General features: G+C 41.9%; 1 protein-coding gene and 1 long non-coding RNA gene across 7 annotated transcripts in view; one reads left to right on the top strand and one right to left on the bottom strand.

Moving 5' to 3' along the window:
- Nucleotides 1-852: 852 nt before the first annotated feature.
- On the bottom strand, nt 853-1559 carry LOC134485607 (uncharacterized). Its single transcript, XR_010063776.1, has 2 exons — nt 1444-1559; nt 853-1404 (listed from the first exon to the last, which is right to left on the bottom strand). It is a non-coding gene; the product is annotated as an uncharacterized LOC134485607 (long non-coding RNA).
- Nucleotides 1560-3277: 1718 nt separating this feature from the next.
- Hps3 (HPS3, biogenesis of lysosomal organelles complex 2 subunit 1) overlaps nt 3278-23511 on the top strand; it is a 41474-nt gene continuing 21240 nt past the window's right edge. For 3 of the 6 annotated variants that reach the window (XR_590973.4, XR_005500284.2, XM_008760868.4), the window contains exons 1-8: nt 3330-3546; nt 7835-8326; nt 9182-9353; nt 9454-9539; nt 14684-14873; nt 18714-18795; nt 21226-21380; nt 22245-22353. Coding sequence is in view for 4 of the 6 variants with exons in the window: in XM_008760868.4 (XP_008759090.1) it covers nt 3330-3546; nt 7835-8326; nt 9182-9353; nt 9454-9539; nt 14684-14873; nt 18714-18795; nt 21226-21380; nt 22245-22353 (1503 nt within the window). In the remaining 2 variants the exon portion in view is untranslated. 6 annotated transcript variants of the gene reach the window in all.

The following is a 23511-nucleotide window of genomic DNA, read 5'->3' as shown; positions in this document are numbered from 1 at the left end:
TAGGTGTGTCACAGTGGGCATGGGCTTTGAGACTCTTATCCTAACTTCCTGGGAGGCAGTCCTCCTCTTTGCTTTTGGAACGAGATATTAAACTCTCAGCTCCTCCTGTGCCATGCCTGCCTAGATGCTGCCATGCTCCTACCTTGATGATAATAGATTGAATTTCTGAACCTGTAAGCCGGCCCCAATTAAACGTTGCCCTTTATAAAAATTGCCTTGGTCATGGTGTCTCTTTTACAGCAATGGAAACCCTGACTAAGACAAAGTCCTAACTCCCAGTAACTCAGAATATGACTAGAATGCAGACAGTGCCTTCACAAGGCAGTTGAGTTTAAGAGAAGTCATATGGGGGGTCATAGTGGGGCTGACATCTTCAGAAGAGGAGGAAAAGACAGCAAGAATGAAACAGACACTGTGAAGATAGTGAGAAGGTGGCCATCTGCAAGCTAAGGAAAGAGTCCTCCAAGAAACCAGGACTTCTCACACATTCACCTGTACTACCAGCCTCCAGAATTGAGAGAGGAGGAGGAGGAGGAGGAGGAGGGAGAGGAGGAGGGGAAGGAGGAGGGGGAGAAGGAGGGGGAGGAGGAAGAGGAGGAGGGGGAGAAGGAGGGGGAGGAGGAAGAGGAAGAAGAAAAGGTGGGGGAGGAGGAAGAGGAGGAGAGGGGAAGAGGAAGAGGAAGAGAAGGGGAGGAGGAAGAGGAGCAGAAGGGGAGGAGGAAGAGGAGGAGAGGGGAAGAGGAAGAGGAGAAGGGGGAAGAGGAAGAGGAGGAGGAGTCTGTTGCTGAAACCAAGCAGTATGTTTTATTTGTCATGATAGTACTAAAGAACAAATGACCTCTCCCATTAGGATATGTCTTAGATTTTTTATTCCTGCACAAACATCATGAGCAAGAAGCAAGTTGGGGAGGAAAGGGTTTATTCAGATTATACTTCCACATTGTGTTCATCACCAAAGGAAGCCAGGACTGAACTCAAGCAGGTCAGGAAGCAGGAGCTGATGCAGAGGCCATGGGGAGATGTTACTTACTGGCTCGCTTCTCTGACTTGCTTTCTTATAGAACTAAAGACTACCAGCCTAGAGACAGCAGCACCCACAATGAGCACTTCCACCCTTGATCACTAATGGAGAAAATGCCTTACAGCTGGATCTCATGGCGGCATCTCCTCAAGGGAGGCTCCTTTCTCTGTGATAACTCCAGCTTGTGTCAAGTTGACACACAAAACCAGCCAGTACAGGATATGATGGTATACCACCCTGGTCTCTGCTTTTGTAACAGGAGATAAGTGAGTGGTTTCTATTCACAGGGGCCCACAAACAAGGAAACTAGGCATACATACACTCACTCTACATTATCTTCATGGAACGATTAATCTCATCAACTTTACTGGCTTTAGAATCACCTATGTAACACACATCAACTTTACTGGCTTTAGAATCACCTATGTAACACACTTCTGAGTGTGTTTGTGGGCACATTTCCAGAGCAGTTTAATGGGAGAGGGAAGACACAGCTTGAATGTGGGTTCTGCCATTCAATGCTGTGGGGTCCTGTACTGAAGGGGAATGACACAGTAAGGAGACAGCCATTCTCTTTGTTTTCTCATCAGCCCAGGTAGAAGCAGCTTCCTCCATGATGGACTCTTCCTCCTAAACACTGACCTACACCAAACCTTTCCTCTTTGAAGTGTAAGGGTCCATGGTTCACCAAAGAATGATAGCCTGGACTTAAATAGTATGTAAATGCAAAGTGTTATATTCTGCAGAAGTCCAGCATGCTGGAGTCTCCCCATCACCAAGATAGAGAGATCACTAAGTGAGCTTGCAAACCTGATTTAAAGCACACTAGGGAATTCCTATGTTAATCTGTTGGGTCCATCTCTAAGGACATTCCATTACTGGGGTGAGGGGGCTGGGAACTTGCTAGGGAGGTATGGAAATTGCTGCTGATCCTTCGTCCTTGCCTTGGGCCAGGTGTTGGGGCAGCTTCTGAGACCTGGACTTGCCTGGAATTGCCCAGTTCTTGGAAACAGATTTAGACCTCGTCTCCTTAACTGCCAATTTGAAATCTGTCATGCAATCAGTCTAACCTTCTCATAAGCTGATGGTCACAGCAGTGAGAAAAGCAGTTAATAAAGATAACATATCTCATCCCAAAGGGTCTTAGGTGAGCCAGGTATAGGGACTATACCAAGGGAGAAGAGGCTATCTCTAGAGAAAGTAGTGCAGTTCTAGGACTAAATGAATCTCATGAAAATCAAATTATGTTCAGTTAATATCCTGAAGAGGAAAATTAATCAAAAGAGACAGATTCTTGAATCACATACTCATGAAAGGGAAAAGAATGCTTATGGGCGTCAGATGATTAACAGTCTGCTTGTTTTCTTCCATGATTTCTGTAGCCCAGATTTCTAACTGGAACCATTCTTTGTATTCTTCTCTGCTTACTGCGTTTGATGATCCTGTTGTCTCCAGAGTGTTCTTAGTATCCGGTACTTTAGCCATTGTCATCAGGAAGGTATTCGAAATGGAAGCAGTTTAACTTCAGTCCAATTGCTCCCACTTTATAAATTCTTGGAATAAAGGACTCAAGACAATAATCAGCATGGGAATTGAAGTTTGCTCTTCTCAGTGTCAAAAGAAGAACATCCCGAAGTCAAACAATACATATGTGCATGCATACACATATATTTTCTAGAATTGTTAAAGAATTATTATAAAATATGGTTTATTGAATCTCCCAAAATAGAGGAACTCTGACGGCAAGTTTCTTCTATATAGGAAATAGGAAGATTATACTGACCATCTAGGGATTTCTCTCCTCCCCTAATATCTAATGCTTAGAGGAAACTTGTGCCAAATGCCTGTATAATGTTTTTATAGATCCTCTCATCCAATACATTATCTTTTTGCTAATCATCTTCAAGGACTTGCCCTTTTCAATAAAACCATTGTAGAATCCACAGTATTTGTGGTGTTTTTAATCCCACGTTGGGGGTTAAACTTCAGGTTTTGCAGTTCCATCCTTCAGAAGCTCAAATCCTTCAGAAGCTCAAAGGCTAAGCATGAGTGGTACGCTGAAGTCGACCAAGGCACAGACTAGCAGTTGATCGAGTGCTAAACACGCTAAAGGTTCCATATACCAGTCTGGCCAAAAGCAGCAAAATTAATATCTCCAAAGAGGTCTCTGCATCCCCTTAGGGTAGTACACATCACTTAGAGCGAGGCCTCTTTAAGGAGCCGTGCTCAGGGCGTGGTCGCAGCGCTCACGTGATCCGGAGCAACTCTCTAAGCTTGCGGAAGCCGCTCAGCGGTCCGGGGCACCGGGATGGTGCGTTTGTACAACCTGCACCCGTTTGGGTCGCAGCAGGTTGTCCCCTGCCAGCGGGAGCCCGAGCAGTTCTGCTGCGGCGGGAGCGACGCGCTGTTCGTGGCTTCCGGCTGCAAGGTGGAGGCGTTTGCTGTTCAGGGCGCAGAGCTAAGCCGGCAGCGATGCACCTTCTCCACGCTAGGCAGGGTTCTGCGCATGGCCTACAGCGAAGCCGGTGAGGAGCAGCTTTGGGGCGGGGTTCTGGGTAGGGAAGAGATTGGTATTTCTCTTGGCTGTCTGATGAAGGTCTGTGCTGGTCCGGAAGTTAGGGCTAAAGGCGCGCGTGTTGTTGTCATAGCAACCACAGGTCGGGTGTAGTGCTGCGTAGGGGTGCTTGCCTAGTTTGCCTGAAGCCTTGGTGGGTCTGATCCTCCTCTCTCAGATCGCTCAATCAGTCATTCTAGCACTTTGGAGGTAGATACTGGGGGATCTGAAGTTTAAGGTCACCCTCTGCTGTTTAGTGAGTTCCATTCTAGCCTAGGCTCCAGGTAATCTTGTCTAGAAGCAAAACAAAACAGGCACCCCAACACGTAGAGGGAACGGGGACTGATCCCCTCCACATCTTGAGTTAAAGGCATGTGACTGTTTCATTTATGCCAGACCCTTAAAAAAATTAATGTAAGAAAATTTAAACCTGGTTCAAAAGAAAGAGGAGGGAGAATGATATCCTGAAGTTTACAGGAGGGTCGACCTCAAAAGTTATCTTAAATCATAGCCAGCTCTTTTGCTTCTTAAGTCATTGTCACTCATGGGTGATTTCAACCCCTCACAGTATAGACTGACCTTTAAAAATTCTTAGTGTGTGAGTGTGTATAAGACAAAGACACAGGCAGAATGTTTACACAATTTGCCCACTCTTCTTTTTTATTTTTAAGATTTATTTATTTTATTTGATATGAATACACTGTAGCTGTTTTCAGACACACCAGAAGAGGGCATCAGATCCTGTTACTGATGGTTGTGAGCCACCAAGTGGTTGCTGGGAATTAACTCAAGACCTCTGGAAGAGCAGTCAGTGCTCTTAACTACTGAGCCAGCTCTCCAACCTTGTCCCACTCTGTCAAAGGGACATTTATTCTACAACTTGCGGCACTTTACAACTCATTTTACAAAGTGCTTTTCCTGCCTTTCATTTGTGTTGATTCCTTAGGAATCATATAGAAAGCATTAAAAAGATGCTTGGGTCCCACCTTCAGAAACAATATTCTGTTTCCCTGGAATAAAACATTGCAGTGTATCAAATGCCTGGCCCCAGTTGGGTACTAATGACTTGAACCACACTGATTGGAAGGGGCAGGCACTAAACCATGATAACCTCATTAATGAAACCTCGAAGAACAAAGATGCTTTTATAACCAAGTTGGCTGCCTTAGAGAACTTCAGGAATCATGTGGGATGGCATTCGAATCATGGGCCATATAACTCAAAGGAAGCATTCAGTCCATAGTTGAATTTCAACTTCTGAATGTAACTTCCATTCACTCATGCATGACTAAACATTAATAGGCTGACCCCTGGCTATACCTATGTCCAGAAAACCTGTCTTTGACTTCTCCTTTGACCTCTTTTTTACTTCCAAGTTAATGTGCCAGGGAATTTCTGGTCTCAGTGTCTCAGTGCCCAGTGTCCTCTGCCATAGTAAATCTACCGTGTTAAAAATCCAGTACAATCTGTGCATTTATATTTACTACGAATGTTTTGTAGGCTGTCTACCCAAGCAGAAAGCATTTTCTTTTTCTGTCAGGGCCAAGAGAAACCCCAAGTCCCAAACTCCAAAAGGCAGTCCAAATATCCAGAAGTGAGCTCACCCACGACTTTAGGAGGGTTTCTGGTGTTTAGATACAAGCCAGCAGTCTTCAGGAACTTGTGGAGCCAGTTCCTGCCTGTCTAAAGGAGTCATTTCCCTTACCTCTGGCAAAAAGGATCTATGACTTTCCAATTAACATATGCCCGAGGTGCCTATCATCATCCCAAGGTCCAGGCTAGCCTCAGGTCTCCCTCGGTCCCTAAAGTACCTACTCCATATTTCAAAGTCCATGCTAGTGACCCAGCCCTTCTCACCTCCTCCCCTAAACTCCCTCCAGCTCCTGGGCTTCCCTCCCCCTAGCTACTTGTCCTTCTAACCCTCACTATTCTCTGCCCCTGTAATTCTCACTGTGCACTGTTTTCTGTCCCCTGCTCTTCTCTTGCAGATAGTCCTGCCCATGTCTATTCAGCTGGCCATGTTCAGCTTACTTCTTTCTCTCTCAGCTCTGGATTCTTCCAGATCTTCTGGGTGTTCTCTCCCTATCCCCTTTTCCCCCTCCTTCCTCCTCCCTTACCCCTCCCCACCATCTTCAATAAAACAAAACCATTCCCCTTAACTATACCATGGAGTGGTCATGTTGGCAGTTTTACCTTGGGCTTCCTCCCCCTAGCATACACTTACTAATCAGCCATAGGCTGTTCTCCCTTTGTAAATTTTGGGCACTAAGTAAGTCAGTCATGGGGTCCCTGTGACCAGATTTCTGTTGCTAATGGTTTGAGAGGGTTCAGTCCACCATAGTGGGTAGGACTCACATCTCAGTGGCCAGAAGGTAAAGTAAAGCAGTAACAGGAAGGGACTGGGGCAAGATAGAGTTCCCAGATATCCCCTCTTCATCGGTGACCTTCCTCCCAGAAGTTTCCTTCCTCCAGCCAGACTCCCTTCCACAGACCCCTTACCACACGGAAGTCTCCAAAATTTAAGTTTCCTAATGGATTAGGGCATTCATTTGGTCAGAACTCATGATCTAGTCATTTTTGGAAACAATTTTACAAGAAATAACCAGAGGTGTGCTCTTAGGTGTTTTGTAGCCCAATCAAGTTGAAATGGTGAACAGTTACAAGAGCATTAGAGAGAAAGTAAGGGAAAAGTTAGATGGTAGGTTTGACTTTTTAACATCACCAGGGATGATAGAAATTGAATTTGGGTAGCATGTGTGACTCGAAGAGGAGGGATAACTAAAAGACAGACAGAGACCCAGAGGCAAGTGCAGTGTAAAAGCCCTTCTGACAGGACATGTGTTTATGGAGTGTTTGTGGGCAGAGGGGCAGGAAAGGCAAGACCACACAGCTCTTCTGGCCAATCTTTAGCACAAGTATACAGAAGCCCCACCTCATATATTGAATGACATTGTTAAGTAAAACCCTCCCTTTAAAGGTTATATGGAACACTACAGAATTTTATTCCATTTTCAATAGTTTGCAGAATGAGTATAAGTCTTTGGACCAGCTAGATCCCACAGCTTTAACTTTTGTGTGTTGCCTTAGGCAAGATGCTATTAATGATAGTCGGAAACTCAGCATGCTGAAATGTAAAATAGGAAGCAAGAGATTTCTCTTGAAGGGCTCTTGTAAGGATTTACAGAAAAATTTAAAGGCTTGTTAAGGAGGCATGCATAGCAAGTGCTACTACAGCATTTACAGAACCAGTCATTAACTTAAAATCATACAGTACAATATGGATATTACCTACAACTTATAGACACTTTCAATTCATATGTGGTATATATATATATATATATATATATATATATATATATATATAAAGCTTTTATTGTAACTAAACAAATATCCCTAGTTTTAAATATTTACTAATATGATACCAAAAATAGTGGTAACAAAAGAATAGTAGATGAATTGGATATCATCATTAAAGATTTTTTTTTTTGTGCATATATCCTACCAATTGGTGGAAAGAGCTGTCTGGAGTTTTTGGGGGGAAAATTTTAAACCATATATTTGATAAAGGACTGGTGTCCAAAGAAGACATGCAAATGTTCAAAAGCACAGAAAAATATGTTCCATGTCACTAATCATCAGGGACATGCAAATTAAAGTCACAGTGATATACCCCTTACCCATAGTATAATTGTTATTTTAAAGTTATCATAATGTAGTTGGGAATGATGGTACAATTATAAGCACTCAAAAGACCAGGGCAAGAGGATCTCGGCAAGTTTGAAGACATCCTGGGCTATGGAGTGAGTTTAAAATGCACTTGGTGTATGGCCTAACATAAGACAAATCTTCAAGTAATTATAAATGCTTATTTGTTACAGAATAAGGTATAGTGGTCATGCCAACTATATGGCATACACTAATTGGGAAATATTTTTCCTTATAAAATGAATTATTTTTAATATTATGTAAACAGTGAATTAATCCAGCAGCTGTATTTCTTTATGTCTGCTAGTCCCCAGTAACCACACAGAGAAAGTGATTTATTTCAACTGACAGTTAAATGGTCTATAATAACCCCTATGCTAGTCTGGCTATGTCTCAGCCCCATCTCATGATAGAGGTCAGCTTAGAGGTCAGCTGTGTTCTTTCTTTGAGTCAGTGATTTCTGTGTTATATTATACATTCCATTTTCAGGCAGTAAAATAAATGATTGAGTTTCTAATTCTAAGTTCCAAATGCAATCTTGCTTCCTTTTTTAGGAGACTATCTGGTAGCAATTGAAGAGAAAAACAAAACTGTATTCCTGCGTGCTTACGTGAATTGGAGGAGTAAGAGGAATGACAACTCTCGTGTGTGCATTCGAATGGTTGGGCACAAAATGGAGGCATCCTTCTGTGAAAGCTTTAGAGACCAGATGTCTATAATTGAAATGCCAATGTCCGAGGCCCCTTTGTGCATTTCATGTTGTCCTGTGAAAGGAGATCTACTTGTTGGATGTACAAAGAAGTTAGTCTTATTTACTTTGAAGTATGATGTCGTTAATGAGGAATTCTCAATGTTGAACTTTGAACGTTCATTAATTATACACATAAATAATATCACTCCTGTTGAAATCTCTTTTTGTGTTGGATATGTTGCTGTCATGGCTGATTTAGAAGTCTTACTCCTAAAACTGGAGTCAGACCCTATACATGGAGAGGGAGTTAACCACCACCCACAAGAAAGCATCAACCCATTGGAACAGACAGAAGGTAAATGACGAATTTGACTTTCTAGTTTTAACTATAGAGAAATTGTCTTTTCTGATAGGCTTTAAAGAAATCTGGTATCTACAGCGGCATTCCACAGTTCTTATGGGCTTAGGTGTTCCTATGACCCTGGTTTGTGTTTATGACTATCCATAGCTTATTCTTCACGGTGTAAACCTACATGTATTTGTCAGTATGTGAGTAATGGAACAACTATTATTGGATGAGGGATTTCCGAAGAAAACAGTTGGTGAAACAGGGTCCCATTTTGTCCCTAGCTTCCTTGGAACTCACTTGATGCAGGCTCGGCTCAAACTTGGGACCTTCCTGTCTCAGGTTCCTAAGTGTAGTCATTATAGCTATGAGTCCTGGACTACGTGGGTTCCAAATGTTTGTTCTCATATTCAATATTTAATGACATTTAATAATACTGGTTATTAAATGTCCCCCCCTTTTCAAATTGACTACAAGCTAGAGTTTTTTGAGAAGAATAAACCTTAATTGAAATAATACCTCTGTGATATAGATCTGTAGGCAAACCTGTGTGGCATTTTCTTAATTATTGATGTGAAGGGGCCCAACCCATTGAGGGTGGTGCCACCTCTGAGCAGGTAGTCCTGATTTGTATAAGAAAGCAGGCTGAAGAAGCCGGTAAGCAGCTTCCTGACCTAACTTCCCCAGTGATGGAGTATGATCCGAAAATTGTAAACTGAAATAAACTGTGATCCTCTCCAGGTTGCCTTCGCTCATGATGTTTTGCCACAGTAGTATACACATAACTAAGACATATATGTCTAATGTTAATTCTGCAGACGGTAGCACTCACAGTTGTTAAATTCTGAAATTTTATTTTTTAAGATGTCAGTAATGAAACTTCACAGCTTGAGTCAGAGGATTTTGTTATCTGCCTAAAACCTTTGGAACTTTTTGGTGAAAAATGTAAACAGTCTGGAATATCTGTTAAGCTGGAGTCCACAGGATTAGAAGATGAAAAAGTAAAATATTTACATGTTCAGCATCTGCTGTATAGGTATGAGCGCCCCTTTTTACGCATCAGCTTTTAACTTTTTCATGCCCACTTAAAATATATGGAAATTAGATCTCTCCCCTTTCTCTTCTTCAACCCATAGACGGTTTGCTCCAGATATTTCATTCTATGGTTTGTCTGATAACATCAAGTTACATTCCCTTCAACTGCTGCCCATTCACCAAACTGGTAAGTACAGCTGAGCTGCAGGGTAGAGAGGTTTGCAAGGCCCTGGACTGGAGGGAAGACCGTGTACAGGCAGTAGATTTCCTTCTTCTACTGAATCTTCCTGAGGAAAGGGAAGCCATATTGTTTTGGAGAAGTGAAACCCTTAGGAGGATATGACCAAAACAACTCATTTCTTTTTTCTTTTGAAATAATCTATAGGCCCAAAAAAGGAAATCTGTGAACACTATTGGAGCAGAGGTCTTGTCTAGGTTCCAGCTGAGTATTTGACAAACTTTCATAGGATGGCCCTGTAAGCAAGGTAGAAAAACATGCTTTGAGTGGAAACTCATTCAGAATACTAGTTTTCAACTCTGCTGCACACTGCATTTATTTGGACACTTAAAAATATGATGGGAGGGTTGGTCAAGTATGTTTCTAGCATGAATAAAGCTTGATTCCTAGCACTGAATAAACAGGGTGTGCACGCTGTAGAGACAGGAGGGTCAGAAGTTCAAGGTCGTCCTCTGACTACACAGTTCTAGGCTCCCATGCGTTATAAGACCTTGTCTTTTTAAAAAAAAAAATGGCGGTGATTCTAATTCTGACTTAATTGGACTGTGTTGAACTTTGGCACCAGTGTCCTTAAGTGTTCACCAGAAATCTGGTGAGCACTGCCCTTGCTCATGGCCTGTTCAGCGTCTTCAGGTAGTTTCTGGGAACATATAAACATTATTTTTGAAGTAAATGCCTATTGAATAGCTACAGCTGTTGACCGCTGTGCTGAGTACTGAGGAACAGCAGGCAGCATGCTTGTCCTTACGAAGTTAATGATCTAATGGTGAAAGCAGGTACTCATCACACACTAACAAGATTGGACACTGAAATAGTGCTCTGTGGGAAACAAGCCCTGGTATACAAGCCTGTAGCAAAAGACCCCCTGTAGAGAGAATAGCTTATGTAATGTATGGATGCATCCATAATGTATGGATGCATCACCTGTCAATTAACAAGCTTATGGCTCAGGCAGGAAGTAGAGGTGGGGCATCCAGGAGGAGAAAAGAATTCTAGAATAGAGCCAGAGAAGGAGGCACTGGAAAGGAGACACAGGCATGGTGCCTGAGCACAGGGAACTAGCCATGTGACAGAATGGAGGTTAAAATAAATGAATTATCTTAAGTCATGGTTCAGTCAGAGAAGAGTCTAGCTATATGGCCAAGGTATTTGTAAATATATTTTGAGTCTGAGTCTCATTTCTGGAGGCATGGGGCTAAGAGGAAGAATGAGGCCCCGACTTCAACAACTGCTTGACTTTTCCTGGGGTCTAAGAAGGCTGCTTCCTGAGAATGGATCTGTAGGGTGAATCGTGCTGACTCTGGGGTTGAGATAGCTTCAGTGGAGGGAAGGGAAGGAAGTGTTCCAAATAGAGGAAGCCACAAAGTTCTCTCATGGGCATAGAATCTGTATTTGAGGAACTGAAAGAGCCACGACCAGAGAGAGTAGAGAAACAAAAAATGGGTGTGTGTGACACAAGGGTGGACACAGAGGTCAAAGTCAGTCAGGATGTCAGCTCTTCCATTCAGTGAACTACCCATACGGTTGGAATAAAAAGCCCCAATCAGTCCACGACCAATGTGACCTAACTCTGGACTCATTTTGTCTCACCCCGACCTGCTTACTGTTACAGTAGCCTTCCTGTCTTCCTCAGATATGCCAAGTGTCCTTTGCTGTAGAACCTATTCTTCCTTCTACCAAAGCCTAGAATGTGCTTGCTTCAGATACTGCATGAGTGGAGTATTCACATCATTTAGTGCACTGCTCAGACGTCATCTTACCACAAAGGACTTCCCTTGGTATTCTCAGTTTGACTCACTTTTATTTTTAATCATGTGCGTGTGTGTGTGTACGCGTGCGTGCGTGCGTGCGTGTGTGTGTGTGTGTGTGTGTCTGTCTGTCTGTCTGTCTGTCTGTGAGCTTGACATGTGAGTGTGTTGCTGGCAGAGGCCAATGAAGATGTTACAGATGATTATGAGCCACCCAACTTGGGTGCTAGGAACTGAACTCAGGACCCCTGCAAGAACATCAAGATCTCTTAACTGTTGAGCCCTTGGTTTAGGCCCTTTGCTTTCTCTATTTAAACTCTCTCTTCTACACTTTAGAGTTTGTTTGTTCCCTGTCTCAATCTTCATCATTAGAATGTGAGGGCTCTGTGAGAGAATCCTCCTTGTTTTGTGAATTGCTAGAACTTCAAATAGCAGGAACCTTGAGAGTATTTATTGAAAGGCTAAATGACTGTAGGTGTGTGGTTTATATTTGAGCTGAGTCCAGGATGGGTGTGTGTGGGTATTTTAGAAGATGAAGAATTTTGCAAGGTGTTGCATAAGACTAACCAACATATGTAAGCTGTAACATTATCATGTGCTTAGAGGTTAGTGGCCAGTTCTGTTTAGCTAGAGCTCAGATGTGTCCTAGAGAGAAGAAAAGAATGGGGTTGGCTTTGGGCTAGTTATGGAAAGTGCAGAATTGGATTTTCAGTATCAGTAAGGATCATAGAAGGAGGAAGAAGACTTTGTGTTTGTTTTTGTTTTATGAGACAGGGTTTCTCTGTAGCCCTGTCTGTTCTGGAACTTGCTCTGTAGGCCAGGCTGGTGTCAAACTCAGATGCCTGCCTCTGCCTCCTGACCACTAGGATTAAAGGCATGTGCAGAAGAAGACTTTTTTTTTTCATTCTTTTTTTTTTTTTTATTAACTTGAGTATTTCTTATATACATTTCGAGTGTTATTCCCTTTCCCAGTTTCCGGGCAAACATCCCCCTCCCCCCTCCCTTTCCTTATGGGTGTTCCCCTCCCAACCCTCCCCCCATTGCCGCCCTCCCCCCATAGTCTAGTTCACTGGGGGTTCAGTCGTAGCAGGACCCAGGGCTTCCCCTTCCACTGGTGCTCTTACTAGGATATTCATTGCTACCTATGGGGTCAGAGTCCAGGGTCAGTCCATGTATAGTCTTTAGGTAGTGGCTTAGTCCCTGGAAGCTCTGGTTGCTTGACATTGTTGTACTTTTGGGGTCTCGAGCCCCTTCAAGCTCTTCCAGTTCTTTCTCTGATTCCTTCAACGGGGGCCTATTCTCAGTTCAGTGGTTTGCTGCTGGCATTCGCCTCTGTATTTGCTGTATTCTGGCTGTGTCTCTCAGGAGCGATCTACATCCGGTTCCTGTAGGCCTGCACTTCTTTGCTCCGTCCATCTTCTCTAATTGGGTGGCTGTATATGTATGGGTCATATGTGGGGCAGGCTCTGAATGGGTGTTCCTTCAGTCTCTGTTTTAATCTTTGCCTCTCCTTTCCCTGCCAAGGGTATTCTTTTTCCTCATTTAAAGAAGGAGTGAAGCATTCACATTTTGATCATCCGTCTTGAGTTTCGTTTGTTCTAGGGATCTAGGGTAATTCAAGCATTTGGGCTAATAGCCACTTACCAATGAGTGCATACCATGTATGTCTTTCTGTGAATGGGTTAGCTCACTCAGGATGATATTTTCCAGTTCCAACCATTTGCCTACGAATTTCATAAACTCGTTGTTTTTGATAGCTGAGTAATATTCCATTGTGTAGATGTACCACATTTTCTGAATCCATTCCTCTGTTGAAGGGCATCTGGGTTCTTTCCAGTTTCTGGCTATTATAAATAAGGCTGCGATGAACATAGTGGAGCACGTGTCTCTTTTGTATGTTGAGGAATCTTTTGGGTATATGCCCAAGAGAGGTATAGCTGGATCCTCAGGCAGTTCAATGTCCAATTTTCTGAGGAACCTCCAGACTGATTTCCAGAATGGTTTTACCAGTCTGCAATCCCACCAACAATGGAGGAGTGTTCCTCTTTCTCCACATCCTCGCCAGCATCTGCTGTCACCTGAGTTTTTGATCTTAGCCATTCTCACTGGTGTGAGGTGAAATCTCAGGGTTGTTTTGATTTGCATTTCCCTTATGACTAAAGATGTTGAACATTTCTTTAGGTGTTTCTCAGCCATTCGGCATTCCTCAGCTGTGAATTCTTTGTTTAGCTCTGAACCCCATTTTTTAATAGGGTTATTTGTTTCCCTGCGGTCTAACTTCTTGAGTTCTTTGTATATTTTGGATATAAGGCCTCTATCTGTTGTAGGATTGGTAAAGATCTTTTCCCAATCTGTTGGTTGCCGTTTTGTCCTAACCACAGTGTCCTTTGCCTTACAGAAGCTTTGCAGTTTTATGAGATCCCATTTGTCGATTCTTGATCTTAGAGCATAAGCCATTGGTGTTTTGTTCAGGAAATTTTTTCCAGTGCCCATGTGTTCCAGATGAGAAGAAGACTTTTTAAAAAGAACTTCGATTATGAAAACCGTTAAACTCATTTAGATAGTGAGACAACAGTACAATGGATTCCCCCTAGCCCCCATCTATAGCTTCCACATGGCAGTATCCTGCTGCATTCCTGGTTATTTTGATGAATATCTTAACATCTATACTGTCTTTCTATAAATATTTCTGTAAACAGAGTCTGATATTATTCTATTTTAATGAATTCGAAATACTTTTCTCAGGAATCTTATCAGGGTACACTTTTCCCTGATCCTCTAAATGTTTTTTTTTTTCCCCTATAATACATTTGTTTGAAGGAATTACATAAACAGGTTAGAATTATGAATCTCAGTTGACTTCTGTATCTTATGTGGGACTAGCTTTCTTTCTTTTTTTGCAATTTATGTAGCAAAAAACTGGGCATTTACTGTAAAGCTTCCTGTAGTCGGAATGTTGCTGATTGAGTCCTCACAGTGTCATTTATCAGGTTCCTGTATTTCCATGACTTCCAGCTGTGGGATAATTATGTTTCCATTGACCATGTTGATGTAGATTCGTGCTTGATTAGGATATTATTATTATTATTTGCTGTTTCTTGGACAGCCTGTAGTCTCTGGTGGACACTCCATTGCTAATAACCATTGATGAGTATGACTTACTGTTAATGATTGCAAAATGGCGCTTTCCTAATTTCCTCCCCATAACATTTACTGTCCAGTTCCCCTTAGCACCTCTGTGGTCATCATATGATACAATATAGTCTACATCGGAAAGTCATGATATGATTCTTCCCTTTTATTTACTGCCTCATGGCCTGTCTTTCTTGCATTTTTCCAATGCAGGTTTTCATCCTGATGAAAAAGATTTGTCTCAGAAAAAAGAGGTGCCAAGTCTCTTCTGTTTCTTCTCATTACCCCATGCGGGCTACCTGTACATGGTGGTGAAGTCTGTTACGTTACTGTCAGTCTATTGGTATCCTGAGAAGTCTCAGCAAGCCGTGCTCACACCACAATTCTTGCATGTCATCACAAGGTACGACCCCAGTGACTCGTTGGCCTTGCACTCTGTCTTTCTGTAAGTTCTCAAGCTGGTGCTGAAGTCTGAGGATTTATGCCAAGGAGCTCTGAAAATTGATGAGTCAGTCTTGCCAGTGATAAAGATTTGGGCTCTGGCTTTGCCATTGTGGTGCTCCGTTTGATTGGATGGATGGCCTTGTAAAATCTAGAAGCCTTCTCTATGAAGCCTTTCAGAGAGTTATGAGGAGTGGGAGATGGCTAAGCCTCTCTTTAGCATCGCTTTCTGTGCCTCCTCTCATGGCTGCCATCTCCTGTAGCGTGACCTGAGTTATTTCATAATGTTCTAGAATTCACAACAGCCAGAAAGGTCTGATTCTGTTCCTCAGTTAGTAAAGCTGCAGAAGCAGTCATGGGAGGTTGAAATTCCATCATGTGACTAGTAGGTAACAGTCATTTTCGGGGTGTCCTGGCCTCAGCATGCCGGAACATAACCTGATTTCTTAAGCAGGAGTTGTTATTTTTTTTTTCTTGTGGTAGTGTTGATTTTGATTCTGTCTCTTGTATTTTGTGTCTACATTATTGTAGGGATTGCCCTGGACCCTCTGACCAACAACCATGTCAACTTCCTAAAGCAACAGTGTAAGAGAAGGCCAGAGGCACATTTACAAAGCACACATACTAGCAGATTTAGGAAAATATCTTAGATTTTATGATGTACTAAGTGTCCCGTGAAGAAGGAAATTACTTCCAGCTAGGTCATGTGAGAACATTTCCGGTAGGTAGATGGAGTCTGAAACTAGAAGATGAAGTTTTGATGGATGAAGTCATAATCGTTATTGGTGGAGGGAAGTTGATAAAGACTGTAATCCAGGTTTTCAGAATTCTCCGGTAGTTAATTGCGTAGAACAGTGATTTTTATTTTGTTTTAAATTTGTGGTTGTATCAGAATTTCCAGTAGATGCTAGGAGTGCATTTTAGACAGTACAGGGACCACTTTGGGATGCTGATACCCACTTTTATCCAGACTTCTCCCTTCCCCTACTGTTTTCTGATATAAGGAAAAATGCTAACTGTGGGAGTACATTAGAGCACTGTCCAAGAATGGAGCTCTATGAGGAGAATTCTGAGTGCTTATAAGAAAACACAGGCTAAATCTCTGACCTCCACTTCTTGGGTTTGTTCTTGGAATGTGCTTTCATGCCCTCTCAGGTATAGTAAACAGGAGTGGATTTACTTCAGATTATCTTTCTATTGTTGTTTAAAATATTTACAGCCTGAACTAATACAGATTGTCTGAGGCTCTATATAAAGTCAGTTATTGCATGAGACTTCATTCAGTCCACCTCATAGTTTGGCGACATTGTGCCAGGTCCTCTGCACAGTGACAGGAGTGTTTCCTGATACCTCATCTTCCCACTCTTCATATTTGTGTGAAATGATCATTTTTGAATATGAGGAAGCTAAAAATAAACACATGATGTCACTCCTGCTAGAGAGCTAGTGACTGATTTTTATAGTCAAGCTGAGGAAGGCTTTTCTTTTAATTCTGGAACACTGATAGCAGCCATGAGGGTTCATTATGAATTCATCATATATAAATAGGATGTGCCAGTGGCCCATGAAAGGGTATGAAGAGGCTGTATATAGGGCAGTGGTATCTGATATGTTAATTCAGAAAGAAGAATAAAAGAACACCAGGGTCTTGAACCTAATTTATTTATTTATTTATTTATTTATTTATTTATTTATTTATTTATTTATTAAAATGGGGGCTTTCTATGTAGTTCTGATTAGCTTGGTAATTACTAGGTAGCCTAGACTGACTTTGAAGTTATAAGTGTCTTCTTGCCCTTCATTTCTGAGTGCTGGAGTCACCAGTTTGTGCCACTGTGCCTGGCTTAAGCTGGATTTTATGAAATAACGCTGGGTAGTGTAATGCGGGGCACAAGTGCAGTCTGGTTTAGACCACTGAATTTGAAGTGTTCATTGACTATCAAGAGAGCAAGTGGATCTGTAGGTAATAGAGAGGAAATCTCAGATAATTATATCCAGAAAGCAAAAGTTGATTTTAAAAGTAGTCAAACGTTCCTGGAGACCTCAACTCTAATGAAGATTGTGTTTAAAAAGAAAAAGGAAGCCAATGATTTAAAAAATTTTTATTTTGGGTGTTTTGCTTGTGAGTCTGTGCACTAAGGGAATGTGTATAACGTGTTCAGCTACCCACAGAAGCTAGGCTCCCCTGCAACTGAGTTTGTGTATGGTCGTGAGCCACTGTGTGGTGATGGGAACCAAACCCAGGTCCTCTACAAGAATAGCAACTCTCCAGTCCCAAGAAAAAGCTCTTTTAAGATATACTGTCATCTCTCAGAAACTAAGGAAGTGGAGGGGAAATAGAGGAATAGAAATACTCATTTCCATCCCATGTGCTAAAAATCTTTCCATTTTTTTCTGCATCTGATTACATAGATAGTACAATGAGAAATTAGTGGTAATACCTACTACATTTGTATGGTATGTTACGTCTCATGCCATTATCGTGACAAAATGGTCTACAGAAGTAACTTGAAAAGGTAGGATTTTTAGGCTCCTGGTTTTAGAGATGTCAATGAGTTTGGGTGAGGAATGTGTAGCAGCCAAGAGCCTTTTGCCTCACAGTTGATGGGAATCAGAAAAAGAACTGATGGTGCTCAGGGGGCTTGCTCACTTTTCCCTTTTACTCCGTCTGGGTCTCTATCCTAGAGGACAATGATGTTCATGTGGGCTTTGAGGTTTCCAAAGACATGGGCAATTTCCATTGCTCTCTCTGGCTCATTTTTGTGGATACATGTGAGCTCCTAGACATTCCTTCTTTCTGCCATCATGAACGCTAGTCCTCTGAAACCATAAGCCAAATTAAGCTTGTTTGTTTGTTTAGTTTTTTTGAGACAGGATCTCTGTGTAGGCTTGGCTGTTCTGGAACTTGTTCTATAGACCAGGATGTCTCAAACTCTTAGAGACCTGTCTGCCTCTGCCTCCCAAGTGCTGGGATTAAATGCATGTGTCACCACTGCCCAGCTAAACTCTTTCTTTTATAAGTTACCCTGATCATGGTGTTTTCTCACAGCAATAGAAAAATAACTTAGATAGACATCTTGAATATATACCCTTTTTCCTTTTGTACCTCTGTTCAGTAATCCAGTAGGAGCAAACAAGCTGGATTTTGCTAGGTGGAAACAAGTCAGAGGTTCCTGCCTGTCTTAGTTCAGATATACAATTGCTGTGAACAGTACCATGACCAAGGCAACTCTTGTAAGGACAACATTTAATTGGAGCTCGGTTACAGTTTCAGAGGTTCAGTCCATTGTCATCAAGGTGGAAGGCATGCAGTGTACAACAGACATGGTGCTGGAGGAGCCTCGAGTCCTACATCTTAATCTGAAAGCTACCAAGAATCTCTCTTCCACCCTGGGTGGAGCTCGAGTATAAGACTCAAAGCACGTCCTTCGAAGTGACACATTTCCTCCATCAAGGTCACACCTATTGAGAACACACCTCCTAATGCTATCACTTTCTGTGGGCAAAACATTCAAACCCATTAGTTTAGGGGGCCAAACCTATCAAAACACCACAATACCTTTTGTCCGTAACACCTAATGATCCTTGAGTGTTTGAGATTGTGTGGGCATGAGGTAGTCTATAAACATGCCTCAGGGATTCAGCAACACTGTCCCAGTCTAATTCACTGTGACAGATACTAGCTAGTATTGTCTTCTTCCGTCTGCTATTTCCCTGTTTGCCGTTGAAGCCCTCCCCACTGAGGTGGGTGCATTGGTTCTTGGCTCCCACTTTGCTTAGTGGCATATCTCTTCTTCCTCAGCCAAAGCCTGCAGTGTTTCACGGTACGATGCAGCGCAGCGGTGGCTCATGAGGAGGACCTATACATGGACACTACACTAAAGGTTAGCGCTGGCCTCTCTTGACAGTAGAACACTGAGCTCAGTGGAGCACATAAATGCTTGCACACTTGTTTTTAATCCTGAATTTGGTGAAGACAAAAGGCCCGAAAAGGTTGTTTTCATTGTTCTGGGTAATTTTGCGTTGACTTGACACAGGCTAATTTTATGTCAACTTGAGAGGAGGAAACTCCAATAGAGAAAATGGCTCTATAAGATCAGGCAAGCTTTGAAGCATCTTCTTAATTAGTGATTGATGGGGGAGGGTCCAACCGATTGTGGGGTTGGGGGTGCCATTCCTTGGCTGGTGGCCCTGGGTTCTGTTAGAAAGCAGGCTGAGGGAGCCTGCCAATAAGCAGCCTGCCCCCATTGCCTCTGTGTCAGCTCCTGTTTCCAGGTTCTGGCCCTTCTTGAATACTTATCCTGACTTTCTTCAGTGATGGATTATGTTGTGGGAGTGTGAGCCAAATGAACCCTTCTTTCCTCCTGGTTTTGCTTTTGTCATGGTGTTTCATCATAGCAATAGTAATGCTAATTAATACATTCATTAAATTAGATGCTCTGGATAGGAACTGGTAAGCATTTCTGATGTGTGATTTGACAATTTTAAAGATTGTTTCAAAGTGTTTGAAAGTGTTATAAGTGATAGGCATAGTGTACCTAGGGCAGTGTTTCTCAACCTGTGTGTCTTGACCCCTTTGGCAAACCTCTGTCTCCAAAAGTATTTACAACATAATTCATAACAGTAGCAAAATTATAATTAAAAAGTAGCAATGAAAATAATTTTATGGTTGGGCACACCACCATGAGGGCCTGAATTTAAGGGCCATAGAATTAGGAAGGTTGAGAACCACTGCTTTACAGGACAGTTCACAACTATGACATATTACTATTTATTTGTTTTGTTGTGTTTTATTTTTAGCTTTTCTTTCCCCCTTCATACAGCGGCCCAGGCTGACCTGGAATTTGCTATATAATCCTGGCTGGCCTCCAACTTGGATCAGTCCTTTAAAGTGCTGGGACCACCGGTTTTACAGTCTTGCTTTTAAAGGTGTATTGGAAGCAACGTTGTACACAACCTATTAAAACAGTATCGTCAACATTGTGCAATTGAGTGTGATGCAGGAAAGTTGTTTCCTTTACTGTCATCAGAATACAATTATTTTTCCAAGCCTTTGTTACAGGATATGCTAGCTCAATCATCAGTTCATTTTGTTTTTACTAAGAATAGCCTTAACTTTGAGTACAAGTGAATGTAGGAATGTAGTTTTTGATGATCACATGACCTTGAATTTCATTTCTGAGAAATGTAGTCACCATTTGTATAATATTATCTGTGGGGTTTTACTTCTAAGGTATATGTTAATTGAATGAATATTTGTAACAAGTGTACAAGCTGCAAGCAGCCTCAGATTATGCTCACCTGGTTTTTACAGATTACTTTATGCCTACCTACAACCTTTAGTGACCTTTTTGGGATGGGTGGAGGGCTGTTGTCTGTTAATGGTTATTAACAGATATGATGATTAGTTAGTAAATAACTATTTGGGCCTGCCTAGTGAGCCTGAAATACTGTTTTGTTGTTGTTATTTTGCTTTTTGAGACAGGGTTTCTCTGTGTATCCCTAGCTGTCCGGGAACTTGCTCTGTAAACCAGACTTGCCTTGAACTCAGAGGCTTGCCTGCCTCTGCCTCCCAGTGAGTGCTGGTATTAAAGGTGTGCACCACCACTGCCTAGCTGAGGTACTGTCATCACAGTACCGTTAGCAGATATGCGGAGAGTGATAGTGTCCTATAGAGACACATGGCCCAGGCTGCTACATCTCCCAGACTTTGTTAACAAGAAAGGGGTCAGGCAAACATATAAACATTTCTTTTACACATTCATTTATGAAGAAAGCTCTAAGTGTTTCAGTGTGGCCTTTTATAGCATCTGATTAGGCCGAGAAACTCCATTTAGTAGAGATTTCTCTGGTGGAAAGGTAATGAGCCCAAGCTTCTCTTCCAGCAAGGTCTCCAGGGACTACTCTGCAGTAGGTCCCATGTCTGTGAGACCCTCTCTCTGTATTTATAGTCAGAAAAGATCTATAGAGTAGATGGTTACTGACATGTTAGTATTCTAAGAACAGGAACCAGACGCAAGATTTTTATCAAATGAACAGACTGATATTGTTGGTTTGTTTTTAAAGACGGGGTCTCGTGTATCTCAGGTTAGCCTCTAAGCTGACTATAACCTTTACCTCTGGTCCTCTTGTCTCTACCTCTTCAGTGTGGGGATTATATGTATGAACCACTACCCCTGCTATGCTGTAGTAGTAATCGACCCCAGGGCTTCATGTACCCTTCCAACTAAGCCCCATCCCCAGCCCTGACTTTTGAAGATGAGGGTCACATACCTTCATTCCTGGGGCTAAACGTGTAATATTTCCTTCATTAGGCCTGCCCACCTGTCAGTATGGATGTCTGTGCTCTAAGGATACAGCTCTTCATAGGTTTGAAAGCCATCTGTCACTTTAAAAACCACATCATACTTCTGACGAAGGCAGAGCCTGAGGACATCCCAGAGAGACGCGAGTCACCCAAGAGACTTCTGTAAGCACTCTCCTGGCCTACACACCTCTGCTAGTTTCTGGAACGAAGTGTAACTGGTATATTTTATGTTTGTCTTAGTTTCATTATTTTAATTGAAACTCAGAATGATCAGTTAGATGGCTTTTTCAGAGAAAATAAAGAAGGTGTAAATATCTCTATCATATTGCTTATAATCTGCCATGTAAATTTTCTAAGCAGTAAATTATAAAATAGTTTGAGTAGTTATCGCCTGTGCAGTGACTAAGAAGCTAAAAGACATGCCTTCTCTGTGGAACTATGGGGGTAGACAGAACCTGTAATGTTAGTCCTGGCCACAAAGCTTTTACTGCTTTTCTTCTTTGGCCTTTAAGCACTTGCATTTTTTAATTCAGTGGTCACTTTTATATTGTAAAAGAGCTTAATAGTATATTTATTACATTAAGGAATAATCCGTTTTTTACTGAAGAAAATACATCACAGTAATTGTAAGAGATAAGATAATGTTGCAAGCTAACTCACAGGCTTATGCATCTTGAACAACTCCCAGTGATGTGAATGTTCTACCTGTTGTGTCTGTTAAGATTTTATGGTCCATGGCATGGTGGACTCATGGAAGTCACGGTGGAGAAAGGAGGCATGTCTCTTTGGAGAGCTTAGTATTAGAGAATTGGAGGTAAATTGGCTTATCAGTTTATGACAGAATAGTAGCTGTCATGTATCTGTGAAGTTCTGTGAACTATGGATATTGACTATATGTATTCTAATTAACCAAAGAAAAATTAAAAGGAAGTGATGTCATACTTGCATTATTTGATAGTACCCAGTATTTACAGGGAAAGACTGTAACTTATTAATAACATGTCTTCTAATTTTGATCCTTTTCAGTTCTAGAAAAGATGCCAGTGTTAAGAGCAGGATCCCTCACGTAGCTGAGGCTGGATGGAATCTGTATATCGTGAATACCACTGCACCAGTTCAGCTATACAAAGAAATGGTACTTTTTCAGACTTCTTATTCTTCATAGAAATTTAGAGTGAAATTGGACATCAGAGGCCGAGTCTAGACAGACATTGCTCTTGTTGCTGCCTAATCTCTGCCCCTTGTATTTCACTAAGGAAACCGCAAATGAGGAAAATAAAATGGATTTAATTAATTATACAGTCAGGACAGTTGATCCAGACAGCTTCCAGCCTCCATTCTGACAGTCAAGCATGTATCTTTCTTTACCTTATTTTTACAGCTTCTGACATTTGAGAGTAAGTAGTAATTTGTTCCCTACGGGGAAGGTCCCTTACTCATACTCAACCCCCAGAGAGGACTACTGAATTACTTTAAGCACAAGTAGTCATTGACGTTGAGCCCCAGTGTGCTGGTTGGTTTTTGTCCACATAGCACAAACCTAGACATAATCTGGGAAGAGGAAATCTTGATTGATCCCTCCATCAGATTTTCCTGTAGGCAGGTCTGTGGGGTATTGTCATAAGTAATCTCTGAGGTAAGAAGGTCTTGCCCACTGTTAATCCCACCTCCTTATCAGGTGTTCCTAAATAATATAAGAAAGCAGGTGGAGCAAGCCATGAGAGCAAGCCCAGAAACAGTTTTGTTTCTGCACCAGTTCCCGTTTCCACATCTTGGCTTCCCTCAATGTAAACCATATGCCAAATCAACCCTTTCCTCCTCCAAGTTGATTTTGATTAGTGTTTTATCATAGAAACAGAAGCGAAACTAAAGCACCTAGCAAAGAGAATGAGAAAGTGGAGTTGGAAACCCCAGATCATTTATTTCTATCTTATTCTTTGGAGCATAACAGGTTGTCCTCAGGTATCATAGCTACTGCAGCTGCAGCCCGGGAGGGGCCTAGAATGGGCATTCCTGTCCTGTTCTAAGAGTCACAGTTCCTAACTCATCTCTGACAATGATAATACTTTCCTTTTAAATAATGCCAAGCTTAGAGAAGTCATAAGAAAGAAAAATACTAAGAGAGCCTTAGAGCTGACACATGGATTGACCATTGTCTGTATTCCTCCCTGTGTGCCCTCATGGTGTACCTGTCCTTTCTCAACAGTTATTTCCCTTGGTCCATTGATAAGTCACTGCATAGCTCACAGATTTTTTACATCATCAGATACTGTCCTGTTTAACCACAGTAAGC

This window comes from Rattus norvegicus, chromosome 2 (assembly GCF_036323735.1).
Source record: "Rattus norvegicus strain BN/NHsdMcwi chromosome 2, GRCr8, whole genome shotgun sequence".
Lineage (NCBI taxonomy): Eukaryota > Metazoa > Chordata > Mammalia > Rodentia > Muridae > Rattus > Rattus norvegicus.
Note: the sequence above shows the minus strand (reverse complement) of the source record. Positions and strands in the feature narration are given on the sequence as shown.